The 18,125-nt window shown below is 35.0% G+C and overlaps 1 protein-coding gene across 1 annotated transcript in view; it reads right to left on the reverse strand.

Moving 5' to 3' along the window:
• Positions 1-18,125, reverse strand: part of NFXL1 (nuclear transcription factor, X-box binding like 1) — a 72,764-nt gene that overhangs the window by 15,768 nt on the left and 38,871 nt on the right. The window contains exons 16-18 of the mRNA XM_047091745.1: positions 11,774-11,795; positions 11,207-11,347; positions 5,007-5,173 (exon numbers count right to left, since the gene is read on the reverse strand). Of these exons, the coding sequence (XP_046947701.1) occupies positions 5,007-5,173; positions 11,207-11,347; positions 11,774-11,795 (330 nt within the window). The remainder of the gene's footprint in view (positions 1-5,006; positions 5,174-11,206; positions 11,348-11,773; positions 11,796-18,125) is intronic.

The following is an 18,125-nucleotide window of genomic DNA, read 5'->3' on the forward strand; positions in this document are numbered from 1 at the left end:
CTTAACCCCCATCACCTATTTAACCCATTCCCCCATCCACGTCCCCTCTAGCAACCATCAGTTTGTTCTCTGTAGTTGAGTCTGTTTCTTGATTTGCCTCCCTGTCTCTCTCTTTTTCCCCCCCTTTGCTTGTTTTTTCTTAAAGAGAAAAAAAAAAACCTACTTCAAATTGAAGAATTTAGTAAGCTTGTTTTAGGAAATCTTTTTAAGTTGTTTTGGTAACTTATTTATTAATATTAGAAATTCATTCATTTTAGATTCAATCATTTTAGAGCAGTCTGTGTGCTTTTATATTTGACTTGGTGGGTAATTCAGGAAAAGTCATGAGCACCAGGGAATAACTGGTGCTTTACCTACTTTCTAATCTAGTTGAATACAACCACAACAGACATCGCATGAGTCAGTTAACTGGTGATACTCTTAAAATCCCTACCATATGAATCTTATTTTCTCTTCCCATTACCTTTCTTCTCCTTTTTATTGTTTCTTTTCCTTCTTTTCCTATTTCCTTTTAGTATACATAATTGCCAAAATATACCATAAATTTAGCCTAATGTCAAAACTATTATCTTAAATATGTGTTATCAAATTAGTATAAATGTACTCTAAGGTAACATATGCAATTTTCTTAGCAAAAATTCACTTAATAATATCACTTAATAATTTCTGGCTCTCCCAGAAGTTGTACGTTTTCATCCTTACAAGTATGGTGCTCACCTCTGAACTTAAGAATTAATATCATTTTGTTCCTATCATTTTACAGTTAGTAATAAACTAATTTTTCATCTCTCTCTCAAAAATGAATACACAAAGCTGCTTCGGATTCTGTGTCTCCCTCTCTCTGTCCCTCCCCCACTTGCACTATCTCGCTCTCTCAAAAATAAATAAACATTAAAAAAAAACAGAGGGAGGTGCTGGGTGGCTCAGTTGGTTAAGCGGCCGACTTCGGCTCAGGTCATGATCTCACATCTCTTGGGTTCAAACCCTGCATAGGGCTCCGTGTTGACAGCTCAGAGCCTGGAGCCTGCTTCGGATTCTGTGTCTCCCTCTCTCCATCCCTCCCCCACTCGCACTGTCTCTCTTTCTCTCTCTCAAAAATAAACAAACATTAAAAAAATTTATAATTAGTAATAAACTAATTTTTCAACACCTGTCAATCTTTTATCTTTTGAATTCTAACAGGTATGTAGTTGTATCTCATTGTGATTTTAAGTTTTTATTTAAATTCCAATTGGTGTAAGGAAATGCAACAGATTTCTGTACATGATTTTTGTATCCTATAACTTTACTGAATTTGTGTATCAGTTCTAGCAGTTTTTTTTGGTGGACTCTTTCAGGTTTTCTATATATAGTTATCATGCCATAGTGAAAGTTTTACTTCTTCCTTGCTGGTTTGAATGACTTTTATTTCTTTTTCTTGTCTGATTGTGTGGCTAGGACTTCCATTACTATGTTAAATAACAGTGGTGAGAGTGGACATCCCTGCCTTGTTCCTGACCATAAAGGAAAAGCTCTGTTTTTCCCCCTTGAGGATGATATTAGCTATGGGGTTGTTATATATAGCCTTTGCCATTTTGAGGTGTGTTCCCTCTAAATCTGCTTTGTTGGGGTTTTATCATAAACAGATATTATACTTTGTAAAATGCTTTTTCTGTATCTATTGAAAGGATCACATGGTTCATATCCTTTCTTTTATTAATGTGGTGTATCACGTTGATTGATTTGTGAATACTGAACCACACCTGCAACTCAGGAATAAATCCCACTTGATGGTGGTGAATAACTTTTTTAATACATTGTTGGATTTCGTTTGCTAGTATTTTATTGAGAATTTCTGCATCTATGTTCATCAGGGATATTGGCCTGTAGTTCTTTCTTAGTGGTAGCTTGTTTTGGTACCAAGGTAATGCTAGCCCCATAGAATGAAATTGGAAGTTTACCTTCCTTTTCTATTTTTTTGAATTATTTGAGAACAGTTATTAACTCTTCTCTAAATGTTTGGTAGAATCTGGTCACGGACTTTTGTTTGTTGGGAGTTGGACTACTGATTCAATTTCTTTGCTGGTTACCAGTGTGTTCAAGTTTTTTATTTCTTCCTGTTTCAGTTTTGGTCATTTACATGTTTCTAGGAATTTACCCATTTCTTCTAGGTTGTCAAATTTGTTGGCATACAGGGGCACCTGGATGGCTCAGTTGGTTAAGCATCTGGCTCTTGGTTTTAGCTCAGGTCATGATCTCACAGTTCATGAGTTTGAGCCCTGCACTGGGCTTCACACTGACAGTGTGGAGCCTGCTTGGAGTTTTCTCTCCATCTCTCTCTGCCCCTTCCCCTCCCCCCACTTCAAAATAAATAAACTTTAAAAAATTTGTTGGCATACAATTTTTCATAACTTTCTCTTATAATTTTTTGTATTCCTGTGGTGTTGGTTGCTATTTATCTTCTCATTTGTGATTTTATTTATTGGAGTCCTTTGTCTTTTCTTTTTGATAAGTCTGGCTTGAGGTTTATCACATTTTATTAATTTTTTTTTCAAAGGATCATTTCCTGGTTTCACTGATCTGTTCTATTTTTCTAGTTTCTATAACATTTATTTCTGCTCTAATTTTTATTACTTCCTTCCTTCTGCTGGCTTTGGGTTTTGTTTGATATTCATTTTCTAGCTCCTTTAGTATAAGATTAGGTTGTTTGATATTTTTTCTTGCTTCCTGAGGTAGGCCTATGTTGCTATATACTTCTTATGACCGCTTTTGCTGCATCCCAAAGGTTTTGGACCACTGTGTTTTCATTTTCATTTATTTCCATATAATTTTTTATTTCTTCTCTGATTTCCTGGTTGAGCTGTTCAATGTTTAGTAGCATGTTGTTTAAACTCCATATATTTGTGGTCTTTCCAATTTTTTTCTTGTAGTTGGACTTCTAGTTTCATAGTGTTGTAGTCAGAAAAGGTACATGGTGAGGCTTTAATCTTTTGGCATTTGTTGAGGCCTCTTTTGTGAACTACTGTGTGATCTATTCTGGAGAATGTTCCATGTACACTTGAAAAGAATGTATATTCTGCTGAAAATCATACACTTTAAATATACATTCAAGGAAAGGGAAAAGGAACTCCAGATAACTGTAGTAATGGAAGCCAACTCAATCCAAATATATCTATCTACATATCCTCCCCACAAAATCATTCAGCTCATTAATGATAAAATCACTCAAATCCCATGACCTGCATATAACCAGAAGATACAAATTTCTACAAATTTCAAATTACAGGCAAGTAGAAAAATAAATACCAATTCATAGCGAAGCTATTTCTCAAGCTCCCACAGCATATCATTTCAGAGAACTAGTAGGGTTCTGGAAAAACTGAGCAGAAAAGAGAAGAGGGCAACTGAGCTAACATCACACCAGAAAGAGAAAGTCCACCCTAAATGTGAAAAAGTACTGGTAGATACGAACACTAACTAAAAGGAAGAAACTTTAAAAACTACACAAGAATCAAGGAGTCAATCTTGGAAAGGCAACCACTCTGGACAAGAAGGTAAAAAGGCAAAGTCACACTTTGGAGACCACATAACAAAGGGAAAAGAAGTAAGAAAAGGAAATTTACACCCTATAAGACCAAAGAAAATCTCCTTTCTTTAGTATCACTAATTACTAAAGCAAAATTGCCCTCTTCACTCTACAAACAAAACTCTAAAGCTAAAAATTATAATAGTTCATTCTTAAAAGTTCAACAAAATAATTTTAATATATAAAAAGAATAAAATTTAACTTTTCCAATTTAAAAAAACGGTAGTCTATAGTATAAATGACAAAAGCAAATTTAAGATACTACTAACAGGCATTTTTCAAAAAGTATTTATGTTAAAAAAATGAGAAACAAAGTCATATCCCCAACTTTAACTTGAGTCAAATACACTTACACACAGCCCACTTTACAAACTTGGGTGAAACAGAGCTGAACAAGTTAGATAAATTATGTTAGATTGTGATTAAATAGGAAAAAAATGGTAATTTTTTCCCCTCCACATAATTGATAAGCAAAAATATACATATTATTAAGTGTGCATTTTTTTAAGTAAAGGAAATATAGAAGTCATAGCCTAGTATGGCATATGCCATAACAGCTACACTTGTAATAAACAAAAGTCTAGAATTTAAATTTTTTTTTTTTTTAATTTTTTTTTTTTTCAACGTTTATTTATTTTTGGGACAGAGAGAGACAGAGCATGAATGGGGGAGGGGCAGAGAGAGAGGGAGACACAGAATCGGAAACAGGCTCCAGGCTCTGAGCCATCAGCCCAGAGCCCGACGCGGGGCTCGAACTCACGGACCGCGAGATCGTGACCTGGCTGAAGTCGGACGCTTAACCGACTGCGCCACCCAGGCGCCCCAAATTTTTTTTTTTTTAATGTTTATTTATTTTTGAGACAGAGAGAGACAGAGCATGAACAGGGGAGGGTCAGAGAGAGAGGGAGACACAGAATCTGAAACAGGCTCCGGGCTCTGAGCTGTCAGCACAGAGCCTGATGTGGGGCTCGAACCCACGGACCGCGAGATCATGACCTGGGCTGAAGTCGGACGGCTGACCTGGGCTGAACCGACTGAGCCACCCAGGCGCCCCACAGAATTTAAAAATTATGCCTTAGTAACTATGTGCACATCAAGTTTTGATCCAACAAAATTCTAGTTTGACACAGTTGCTTGACAATCCACTATAGGAATATTTCTATTTTTTTTTAAGCAGTGATTGATGCAACTTTTTCCCTTAAAAACTCTTACACAGAATTCCCAAATGGAAAAAGCAGAATTGCCCTTGAAACCAGGACTAAGTATCTAGAAGGTGAGGGATTCTACATGTCTTTCTTCAGGTCTCTACTGGAAAGTCTAGGCTTCTAGTGTCTACGGGCAACAGTGAATAATGTTTCCTAAAGAATACTGTATAGGGTTCTGAATTACAAAGAGATACTGGTTAAAATAATTATAGTAAATACTTCTTCAGTCCACTTACCTACATTCCACATAAAGGCTTGTGATCTTGCAGTGACATTTTATTCTAAGCATCTGAACACAAGGAGGACATTCTCCAGGGTGACATGGCAAAACACATGGATGGGGACAACCCAGAGGCCGTGATTTAGAGCACCCTTCTTCACACTGAAGGCATTCTGGGCCAGCCTGATGGGTAGTAAGGAAATAAATCATCTAAGTACAGAAGTTGAACATTTCTATATATTAAAACTACAAAATTCACATATCCCATTAAAAAAAAAAGCACTTTTGCAGCTCTTGAGAATATAGTTAATAAAACGCTGCATGCTTTCACTCTTTAAAATTATTCAAAATGAAAAAATATATATTAAAAATGAAGAATAGGAAAATTATCAATATCACCACTATTCACAAACTGTTATGTCTACAAACTTCATTAAATCAAACTGTGTCATCTGAAATTGTACTTGATTACATGAAGTATTCCTACTAAAAATTTAAATTACTTCCTAAAGAATAGTTTGTAGCAGAAAAAAAATAAAGAGTAAAACATTATCAATTCATTTCCACCCAACAAGCACAATCACCATCAAACTAAAGAAATCAACACCCTGTTAATACATAAATAACAATTCCCAAAGCATTCAGTGTTCTGAAGTTACTGATCTCATCTAGCCAAAATGCAACATGTATAGAGGGGAAAAAGAATGACCAGAAGTTTATGTTTTAATGCACTTCAGTGAACCAAGATTACATTACATTTTCAAGTAAATGTACTTCAGAGCATCTGGGTGGCTCAGTTGGTTAAGCTTAAGGGTAGAATTCTTGGTTTCTCCTCAGGTAATGATCTTACAGTTCTGAGATCAAGCCACCCATCAGGGTCTGTGCTGACGGTATGAAGCATGCTTGGTGTTCTCTCTCTCCCTCTCTCTCTGCACCTCCCCAACTCACACATACACACACATGTGATCTCCCTCTCAAAATAAACAAACTTGAAAAAAAATATGAAAAAAATAAATGTACTTGAATGTAACTCAAGAAGGCACCTCTCTCCTCTAGTAATTTAATAATTTATATCAACAAAAGAAGGTTAAAAATTGTTATTACAAGATAGTATTTATTTTCATACGTCATACACGAAATAAAATAAGAGAGCTATAGACATGGGTAGTGTCTTAAAGTTTAAAAACGTTTTATCATTCCTAAGTAAAGCTATGATTACAAACGAGTTATTATGTCAATAAAAACCCAAGCTACTTTTAACATACATGATTAAAAAGAAAAAGTATCTCGTGGGAGGGGGGAGGGGCTAAGTGGGTAAGGGGCATTAAGGAATCTACCCCTTAAATCATTGTTGCACTATATGCTAACTAACTTGGATGTAAATTTAAAAAAAAGAAAAGAAAAAAAAAGAAAAAGTGTCTCAGTTATGAAACATTCTTCTATAAATAATTTCTATTTTTTAATTTAAAAATTATATTAATTTATTCACACTTATTCAGCGTTATGTGCCAGGAATCATTCACACACTGGGAATATGCAAAATGGGAGAGATCCCTGACCTAAGAAACTTAAATTTAAATGGGGGAGATAAAGAACATAACAGAATGTCTTCATAAATATTCTGAAAAAAGATAAAGCAAGATAAGAGAGGGTAATAGGAGCAACATGAAGAAATTCCTGTTCATATTTGAACAGGAATTAAGTTAACTAAGGGAGAAAGCCACAAGAATATAGAGTTCCAGAGGGGAAAAAAAACTAAGTGCAAAAGCTCTGACAGAAGAACAAACGTGGAATATTCAAATAGCAAGAACAAAAGTAGAAGGGAACAAGTGAGCGACGAATGAAAAGGTAGGAAATGTCATCAGAAGTTAGATCAGTATAAAGCCTTATTGGGCTATCATAAGGCCATCTGCATTTTATCCTGGGAGTAACTGAAAGCTACTGATGGGTTTTGAGCACGGAGATGACACATGACTTATTTTGTTTTCTTACATTTTTAAAAGATGAATTTGGCTAATGCAGTAAGACAAACGTGGGAGTGGACAGCCTGGCTAGGAAAATACTGCAGAAATCTAGGGAAGAGGTGATGGTGGCTTGAATGAGAAGGTTAGTGTCAGCGGTTATTAAGAAATAGATTCAGGGATCTACTTTGAAGATAATAAACCTAACAAGATTTGTTGTGAGACAAGGAAAGGAAGATAAGAAAGAAATCAAGCAATGTTCCTGTCTTTGATCTGCAGAATGGTGTAAAACTGATAAAACAACTTTCTGAAATGGGAAAGACTGGAAAAAGAGAAGCAGTGAATCTCAAAATATGCAAACATAACCAAAGATGACACACATAGTCTATCTCATTTGTTTCTTCCTGGCTATGTGGTACATGTGTAATAATCTTTCATTTAAATAAATAGAAGACCATACTGGGCTGGAAGTTAATATCAGGTACTATCAGGGATACTACCTTCTTATTACTACTCTCTTGGTTATATGATCATGAACAAGTCACTTGAAAACCTTAAGTTTCCCTATCTGCAAAAGAAGAAATATACAGATGGTATGGGGCTCCTTTGTTCCAGTTACGAAAAAAAAAAAAAAAAATCACTGAATCTATACTTGCTAAGCTATCTTCCTGGATCACTTCCAATATCAAGTTCTATCTTCCAGAAGAATCTACCTTAATTCAGAAATACAGCAAGACTGGCTGTCAAATATCTTACACAGTTCTTATTTTAAAAAGGGGAGACACTGAGGCGCCTGGGTGGTTCAGTCGGTTAAGCATCCGAGTTTGGCTCAGGTCATGATCTCATGGTTCACAGGTTCATGCACCGCGTCAGGCTCTGTACTGACAGCTCAGAGCCTGGAGCCTGCTTCAGATTCTGTGTCTCCCTCTCTCTCTGCCCCTCTCCTGCTCACGCTCTGTCTCTGTCTCAAAAATAAACATTAAAAAAAAATTTTTTTTTTAAAGGGAGACAGGAATTTTAACCAAGGGAGCAATATTGGGATAATCTACAATAATTCCCCAATTAGTCATACCATCTTTTTTAAATGAGTTTTTCCTGATTCATCTGATGTCTAGAAATCCCAGAAGGATAGCAATCCTAATTATAAGCAAGGAGACGATGAGAAGGCAGAATAAACATGTGCGTTATTATTACAAATTGGAAAATGAATCTTGATAAGTAAAATTTTTCTTTCCCGTTTTATTATAATATATTTGACATTTCATAAATTTAAGGTGTTTGACATTTATATACTATGATTATCATCGTAGCAAAAATTAGAACCTCTATCACATTACAGAATTATCCTTTGTTTTTAATGGCTGAAATAATTAAGTTCCAATCTCTTACAAAGTCTGATGATTATAACAAAATTCTTTTTTTTAAATCAATGAAACATGACACATCATACACACTTGCTTGTAGCAGTGATTTTCAAACACTTTTGTGCATGATCAATCACTTGGCAATCGTTAAATGCTGAGGTACGACCTGAGATTCTGTGTTTCCAACAAGATTACAGGTGATGCCAATGCTGCGTGGCAAGGGTCTACCATATACATAAGCGTATACGAAATGTGTGTGTCTATGTGTGATTATGTACCGATGTATTTTTTCTTTTTCATTTAATTTTGGTACAGATTTTCCCCAAAGATTATCCTCATTATTTCTTCCTCTTCTTCTTTTCTTTTTTTTTTTTTGTATTTTTAAGGTTTTATTTTTTATGTTAATACATCAAAATCACTATGGAAAGTACTCTTAGAGAGTATGTTCCCTTCAAGTAGAAGAAACAGAAATACTTATTATTTCTTCTTTCAGTCACTCTAAAAATTATTTGTGCCCAGGTTTGCTTGGGAAATACACTCACTTCAATTGCCATCAATCTCACACCTTTCCCCAATTAACCACAGTTCCACTCACTGCAGCCAGTGAATTAGACAATAGAGATATATCTGTTGCTAATTGTAGCAATCAGAGCCATAGCGTATAAGAACAGCTTTGACTGGACTGAGAGATCTACAGAGATAAGAAACAAAAGACTTTTGATTCCAGTCAATAAACGCTTTTTAAATACCCAATATTTAATATTTATTAATTTAATATTTTTAGTATGTTGTAAGCTCTGTGCTACAACTCAAGGTAGAAGCTGAATTAACAATTCCTGAGCCATTTGGGTCAAGACAGACATACAAGGAGATCATCTCCAGTGGGTCTCAACTGAGATGTTACAGTAAGGAATTTTAAAGAGTTCATGATATATTTCATGTTTAATATATAAATTAGAATGATTGCAAAGTTATCCCCTAAATAATGTAATTTTCATTCACTTGCACTGTAGTAGCCTTCCTTGAGTGGGAGACAAAGGTGGACTTGTAGCTAAATTGAGATGAATTGCATGTAAGTTATAACCCATACTTTACCACAGCCATTGCCCATGAAGCAATGCTGGGATAATCCAAGATAATTCCCCAATTGGTGTCTTATCAGCTCTTAAAATGAGTTTTTCCAACTCATTTGATGTTCTGGAAATCTAGAGAAGATATAGCAGCTGTACTGTGACTAAAGTGATTTTGAAATATTTATGTGAGTATGATTTTATAATTCCACTCTCTTTTTCATTTTATCATGAGAACATTTTTATTAAGGATCAAAGCACGGATCAATGAAGAAATTATAGGCAATATATCTACATATATGTCTGCACATGAGCAAGAATGATACTATGGACATTTATATTATCAGGCTTTACAACCACTGAATCAAAGACAAAAAAAAAAAAGTAACAATGCAAGTGAATTTTTCAATAGCATACAATTCATATTAATAATTTAAACATTTGAAAATTTAATGTTATTTAATAAAATGATTCTTAAAATCTTTGGCTTACTTCTCATGACACACACTTGCTAATAATATTATGATTCCCTATAGAATGGAAGTCTTTGAAAAAACATTAAATATTTTAAAAATATATAATTTTTTATATAACAAAGTTTATTTTTTATTCATACATCATGTCAAATGTAGGCTGGCAGGGGACTCCGGCAAATCAACGATTCTGGGATACAGGATGATGAGGAGTTTGCTAGCTTTTAACTGTATCACAAGAGACATACAACCTCCTCCATCATGGAAACAGAGAAAGAATGGTTAATGATAAATTAAGATTTCTCTAACTATTTCTGAAGTTGAATAACATTTCTGCCTATGTTTTATTGGCCAGAACCTTGCATATGGCCTAGGAAATTCAGAGCAGGAGACTATCTGTATTCTGTTTCAACAGGAATCTGGTATATTTTATTGCTATTTTAAATGATTTTGCTGGGTTTTGTTAGTTTTATTTGTTGATGAATTTAAACATTTAAAAATAAAATTTAATAGGGGCGTATGAGTGGCTCAATCAGTTGAGTGTCCTACTCTTGATTTTAGCTTAGATCATGATCCCAGGGTCGTGGCATGAAGGCCTGCATCAGGCTTCATGCTGAGCATGGAGCCTGCTTAAGATTCTCTCTCTCTCCCTCTGTCCTTCTCCCTGGCTCATACTCTCCCACTCTAAATATATATACTTATATATATATTTATGTTTTATGTTGTTTATATATTATATACAAAAAATTTAGTATCATTTAAAATTTTATTGGCTATATTTATTTTTCCTTGTAAAATGGCAATTTTTAGAGATCTTTCGATGGTTGACTTACATGATTTGTAAAATGCTTTTAGTGAATTTCACACACACATACCCTACATCTGTGATGCTATTTACTTTATTCCCAACAAAAGATTTGAAATTTATTAAAATTGTGGACATTGTCTATCATACATGTTAGGTTTAAAAAACAGCTAAGAAAAAGTGTTCCAGAATTAAACTCAGAGATATAAACGAACAGAAGTGGAAGTGATATTGCTATCTACTATCTAAATAGATACATAATTTCTGTACTTTTATCATAAAACGAAAGCCTATGTATTAACACAGGTACAGTATGTAAAGAGTACATTAAAAGGCATATCATGAGCTAGCACAAAGATACAGAGAAATGTACACCAAGCTGTTAAAGCTGCTTGTATTAAGAAAGGCAAGGAAGGAGAAGAGATGAGGGCAAGAAAAAGGAAAATAGTTATAACAAAATGGAAAAATATTTATGGCATAATTATCCAAAAGAATGTTTCAAGCATACTATAAGCACATATATATTCAACCTAAGGATATTACCTTGTTTTTGCCAATGAAGGCATCTATTTCAGTTACTTCGTGGCATTCTTTCATACATGTATGATTCTGACAATGTAAGGTTCGTCCACAGACCCTCTTACAAGAGTAGGGTCCTACAGTATGGCATGGTAGTGGACTCACCTTAAAAAAAAGGAAAAGAAAAGAAAAGAAAATATTAGCAACACACACACAAAACCTTCTGACCCATATGTCTGAAATGACTCTGTTATCATTTAAGAACAAGTTTCATAAAGGTCTAACACGTTTTCATTAATAATAGTTATTATCAAAATCAAAGTAACCTGTCAAAAAATCCAAAAAAACAAATGCCAAGAAGCAAAACATTCTATTCCTAAAAAGGGAAATTCAATATAATGATGACCATATAGACATAGGCTAATTCTCAAAAGCACTGTATATTTTAAAAATCAGCAAATAAACTCTTGTACTTTTTAGAGCACTAAAAAAAACACACAAAAAACAATACTTTGACTTTGTCATTTCTAACAATCCCTATACAGTAGCATAGATTATAAGCTTTACTTAAAACTTGTACCTATAACTCACCTCATGCTTCCCAAGACATTCTCTGCAAGAAAAAAAATAAAATGAAAACATTATAAATTCTTCAAAAAGATTACCTAAAGCAAAGGTGCTAACGCCACTAGTTTCACTACATAAAAAAGCACATATGGAATAAGTGATTATAAAAAGATTGCAGGATACAAAATTAACATACAAAAGCCAACTGCTCCCCCATATACCAGAAATAAACAATTCGAATTTGAAATTAAAAACACACCACCATTTATATTAGCACAAAAAAATGAAATAGATACAAATCTAACAAAATATATACGTGATCTATATGAGCAAAACTACAAAACACTAATGAAAGAAATCAAAGACTACATAAAGATATTTCATGTTCATTGATAGAAGGGCACAATATTGTTAAAATGTTGATTCTTTCCCAACTTGATCTAGATTCAATATAATTCCCAGCAAAATCCCAGCAAGTTATTAATAGTGGACACCAACAAACTGATTTTAAGGTCTATATAGAAAAACAAAAAAACCCAGGATAGTCAACACAGTATTGAAGAACAACACAGTACTAACACTACCCAACTTAAAGACACCCTATAAAGCTACCGTGATCAAGACAGTATGGTACTGGTAACAGTAAACAGACAAATAGATCAATGGAACAGAATACTGAGCCCAGAAACAGACCTACACAAATATATACTCAATTGATTTCTGATAAAGGAAAAACGCAACTGAATAGAGAAGGGATAGTCTTTTCAACAAATGGTTGGTACTGGAATAAAGACATCTACATGGGGAAAAAAAAAAAAAATCCAAACAGGCATTATACCTTTCACAACAGATAACTCAAAAAGGATCACAGACCTAAATGTGAAATGTGAAATTATCAACATAGGAGAAAATCTAGGTGACCTTGTGTGTGGGGATGACTTTTTAGGTACGACACCCAAGGCGTGATCTCCGAGAGAAAAATGGTTACGCTATACTTTATTAAACTAAAACATCTGCCCTGTGAAAAACACTTAAAAGCCACAGACTTTGGGAAAAAACGTATCTGGTAAAGGCTTTGTATCCAAACTGTAAGACAAATTCTTAAAACTTAATAATAATAAAGCAAACAATCCAATTACGAAAAATGGTCAAGATGTGAACAGAGAACAGACACCTCACCCTCCAAAGAAAACATACAGGTGGCAAACAAACCTATGAAAAGATGCTGAACATCATGTCATTACAAAACTGCCAATTAAAATGAGATGCCACTGCATACCTATTAGAATGACTAAAACCCAAAACACTGACAAGCAGATGCTGGCAAGAATACAGGGCACCAGGAACTCTTGTTGCTGATAAGAATGCAAAATTGGTACAGTCACTTTGTCAGAGAGTTTGGCAGTGTCTTACAAAGCTAAGCTAGACTTACCATATGATCCAGCAAAACCTACACGTGAATGTTTAAGCAGCTTTCTTCGTAACTGCCAAAATTTGGAAGCAACCAAAATGTCCTTCAATAGGTGAATGGATAAACAAACTGTGGTACATTCATACAATGGAATATTATTCAGCAATAAAAAGAAATGAACTACCAAGACATAAAAAGACATAGAGAAAATTTAAATGCATAGAGAAGACTGTAAACCATCTGATTCCAACTATATAACATTCTGATAGGCAAAATGATAGAGACATTAAAAAGATCAGTGGTCACCAGGGACTTGAGGAAGAAGGTGAGGGATAAACAAGAATAGTACACGATGTTTTTAGGGCAGTGGCTATAGTGTATGATATTGTAATTAGCGGATACACAAGATCAGGCATTTACCAAAACTCATAAAACCATCCAACACAAAATATAAACCCTAGTATAAACTATGAACTTTAGTTTATAATATTATCATTATTCAATATCAGTTCCTCAAATGTAAAAAAAAAAAAAAAAATATGTGCCACACTAAATGTTAACAAAAGAAACTGTGTCGCAGGACCATATGGGAATTCTTTACTTTCTGTGTAATTTTTCTGTAAACCTGAAAATCATCTAAAAAAAGATAAAGTCTATTTAAAAAAAACTAAAAAATAAACATTTCATTTCCCTTTCCAGGGACAGTTTCTAAACTGTCTTGTGATCCTACTCTGGCCAATGAAATGTGAAAGGAGTTTTGCTATGGGGCTTCTGGAAAAGGCTTCTCACTCTTTAAAAATAGAGGATGATGGTAGAAGACATAAACAGTTTGTTTCTCTCTTTGGAAAGCTTCCTGTCTGGATGGGAAGTTTAACAGAAAGCCAAGTAGCCTGAGAGCAAAGATGCCACACTGAGGATAAAACACAAAGACAAAATCTGGACCCCTGATGATGCAGAACTACATTAATCAGCTTAACCAACCACAGAGCTGCTCTACCTCCAGTCTAACTGCACAAGGCAAAACCATTGTTATTATGTCACTTTTTATGTAGGTTCTTTTTAACTTGAAGCCAAAGGCACCATAATGATACAGCACGTATTTTATGTTCAGAATTCTTTTACCACACAGCCAAATTATTAAAAGTCAGGTTATGTTTAAAAATGGTAGGCAAGGGACAAGAAGACATGAACATTCTACTCTAAGAAAAAATTATACTACCTCGGCGTTCATGTGACAAGTAATATTTTTAACATATACTTTATACTAATTTTATTACACCTGCCACTGAAAAATCATTATGTCAGAATTACAAAGACCTTTACATGTTTGTCTCTTTAAAACTGAGATAAGATTTATACTTTTAAAAAAGTACAATTAAGGGGCTCCTGGGTGGCTCAGTCGGTTAAGCCTCTGACTTGGGCTCAGGTCATGATCTCACAGTTCGTGGAATCGAGTCCTGCATCTGGCTCTGTGTTGACAGCTCAGAGCCTGGGGCCTGCTTCATATTCTGCGTCTCCGTCTCTCTCTCTGCCCTTCCCCTGCTCATGCTCTCTCTCTCTTTCTCTCTCTCTCTCTCTCTCTCTCTCAAAAATAAACATTAAAAAAAATTTTTTAAAGCACAATTCAGTGGTTTTTAGTATATTCACGAGGTTGTGTAACCATCACCAGTATCAAGCATATTTTCACTACCAACAGAGAAACCTGTAACTCTTAGAAATCACTCCACAGCCCCTGGCAACCACTAATCTCCTTTCTGGTGCTATGCATATGCCTATTCTGGACATTTCACATAAATGGAATCAAACATTATGTGGCCTTTTATGTCTGGCCTCTTCCACTTAGCATACTGTTTTCAAGGTTCGTCCATGTTACAGCACGTATCAGTTAATTCATGCATTTTTATAGCTGAATGATATTCCATTGCATAGTTATACCACATTTTATCCACTCATCAGTTGACAGACGTTTGAGTTGTTTCCGCTTTTTGGCTATTAATAATAATGCTATTATTGTCACACTCATGTACAAGTTTTTTATGAACACATATTTTCAATTCTCTTAGGTATATACCTAAAATTGGTAACTCCAAGTTTAGTTTCCTGAGAAACTACCAAACTGCTTTGCAAAGTAGTGGCACCACTTTACATTCCCATCAGCAATGTAAGAGGATTCCAACTATTCCATAGTTTCACCAACACTTATGTCTTCTTTATTTTAGTCATTCTAGTGGGTATAAATTGACATCTTAATGTGGTTTTGACTTGAATTTCCCTAATAATTACTTGAGCATCTTTTCACGTTTACTGGCCATGTGTAGATCTTCTCTAGAGAAATGTCTATTCAAAGATTTTGCCCATTTTTTAAAACAGATTGCCTTTTTGCTTCTCAGTTTAAGAATTCTTTACATATTCTGGGACACCTGGGTGGCTCAGTTGCTTAAGCATCTGACTCTTGGTTTCAGCTCAGGTCATAATCTCATGGTTCGTGAGTTCAAGCCCTGCTTGAAGGCTCTGCACAGAGCCTGCTTGGGATTCTTTCTTTCTGCCCCCTCCCCTGCTTGTGCTCTCTTTCTCAGAATAAGTAAATAAACTTGAAAACAAAAAAAAAGAAATCTTTATATATTTTGGATAATACTCTTATAGAATATATGATCTACAAACATCTTCCCCCATTCTGTGGGTGACGTTTTCAATTTTTTTATTGTGTCCTTAAAGCACAATTTCTTAATAATGTCCTGACTTTATTTTTTCTTTTGTTGCTTACGCTTTAGGTGGCAGCAATATGTAACAAGCCACTGCCTAACCCAAGGACACAAGGAGTTACACCTGTTTTCTTCTAAGAGTTTAAAACCTCACTTTTAGATCTTTGACCCATTTTAAGATTTATATATGTTGTGCAGTAGAGTTCCAATTTCATTTTTTTTCTGTGTGAATGTCTAGTTCTCTCAGCACACACTATATTTTTTTGACACTCTTGTGAAAAATCAACTAACCATAAACATATGGGTTTCTTTCTGGACTCTCAATTCTATTCCATTGATCAATATGTCCGTCATTACAATACCACAGATTCTTGATTGTTAAAGTTTTGTAATTTATTTTTTTTAATTTTTTTTAAACGTTTATTCATTTTTGAGACAGAGAGAGACAGAGAATGAATGGGGGAAGGTCATAGAGAGAGGGAGACACAGAATCTGAAACAGGCTCCAGGCTCTGAGCTGTCAGCACATAGCCCAACGCGGGGCTCGAACTCACGGGCCGTGAGATCATGACCTGAGCCGAAGTCGGACGCCCAACAGACTGAGCCACCCAGGCGCCCCTAAAGTTTTGTAATTTAAAATAAGGAAGTATGAGTTCTCTAAATCTGTTCTTCACTTTCAAGACTGTTCTGGCTATTCTGTGTCCTTACATTTCCATATGAATTTTGGAAAAAAGCCAGCTGTGATTTTGACAAGGAGTATGTTAAATTTGTAGATTACTTTGGGTAGTAGTGTCTTTAACAATATTGTCTTCCCACCCATAAAAGTGGGATATCTTGCCACTTACTAAATAATTATCTTAGTACCCTTGTCAAAAACTGGCCATTAAGTGTATGAATTTATTTCTAGACTCTCAATTCTATTCCCTTGATCTATATGTATGTATGCCAGTACCAGAGCCTTTGGTCTTCTTTAATTTCTTTCAACAATGTTTTGCAGTTTTCAGTACATAAAACCTTAGATTTCTTTCATTAAATTTGTTGAATAAACAAGTTGGTTTTCTAATTTTTTAATTTTTTAGAGAGTGGGGGAGAGGGGCAGAGGGAGAGAGGCAGATAATCTTAAACAGGCTCCACACTCAGCATGAAGTCTGATGTGAGGCTCAATCCCACGACCCTGGGATCATGACCTGAACTGAAATCAAGAGTCGGTCATTCAGGGGCGCCTGGGTGGCGCAGTCGGTTAAGCGTCCGACTTCAGCCAGGTCACGATCTCGCGGTCCGTGAGTTCGAGCCCCGCGTCAGGCTCTGGGCTGATGGCTCGGAGCCTGGAGCCTGTTTCCGATTCTGTGTCTCCCTCTCTCTCTGCCCCTCCCCCGTTCATGCTCTGTCTCTCTCTGTCCCAAAAATAAATAAAAAACGTTGAAAAAAAAAAAAATTTTTTTTAAAAAAGAGTCGGTCATTCAACCGACTGAACCGCCCAAGTTGCTTTTTTAGGGCTACTGGAGGTAGAAATGTTTTCTTAATTTCATTTCAGATGGTTCATTGCTAGTGTATAGAATCGACTTTTGTATATCAATGTTGCTTATATGGCATTACTAAACTCATTCAATATCTCTAATAACTTATGTAAAGATTCCTTAGGATTTTTCATATACAAGATCACATCATCTAACAATACAAATAGTATGAATACATCTTTTATTTCTTTTTCTAGTCTAATAGGTCTGGCTAGCACCTTTAATACAATGTAAACATAAATAGGAGCAAGAGCAGACATCCTAGTCTTGTTCCTGTTCTTAACAGGAAAGCTTTCAGTCTTTCACTACTAAGTATGATTAAGGGCTTTTCATACATGCCCTTTATCAGGTTGAGGGAGGTTGTTTATTCCAAGTTTGTTGAGTTTTTTTTATCAAGAAAGTGTGTAGAATTTTGTCAAATGTTTTTCTGAATCTATCAGTTGTCCTTTATTCTAGTGATAAAATATTACTTTGATATTTTGATTTTCATATGTTGAATCAACCTCGTATTTCTGGGATACATCCACTTGGTCATATGCATAATCCTTTTTACATGTTGCTGGATTCAGTTTGTTAGTATTTTGTTGAGAATTTTTGTTATCTATATACAAAAGGGATATTGGTCTATAGTTTTCTTATGAGGTCCTTCTCTGCTTTTAGTATCAGGGAAATACCAGCTTCATTGAATGAATCAGGAAATGTCTCCCCACAGTGAAATATTGGTGTTAATTCTTTAAACGTTTGGTA

Source organism: Lynx rufus, unplaced genomic scaffold (genome assembly GCF_022079265.1).
Source record: "Lynx rufus isolate CCGP_SWC_20201006 ecotype Redwood Valley unplaced genomic scaffold, mLynRuf1.p SCAF_3, whole genome shotgun sequence".
Lineage (NCBI taxonomy): Eukaryota > Metazoa > Chordata > Mammalia > Carnivora > Felidae > Lynx > Lynx rufus.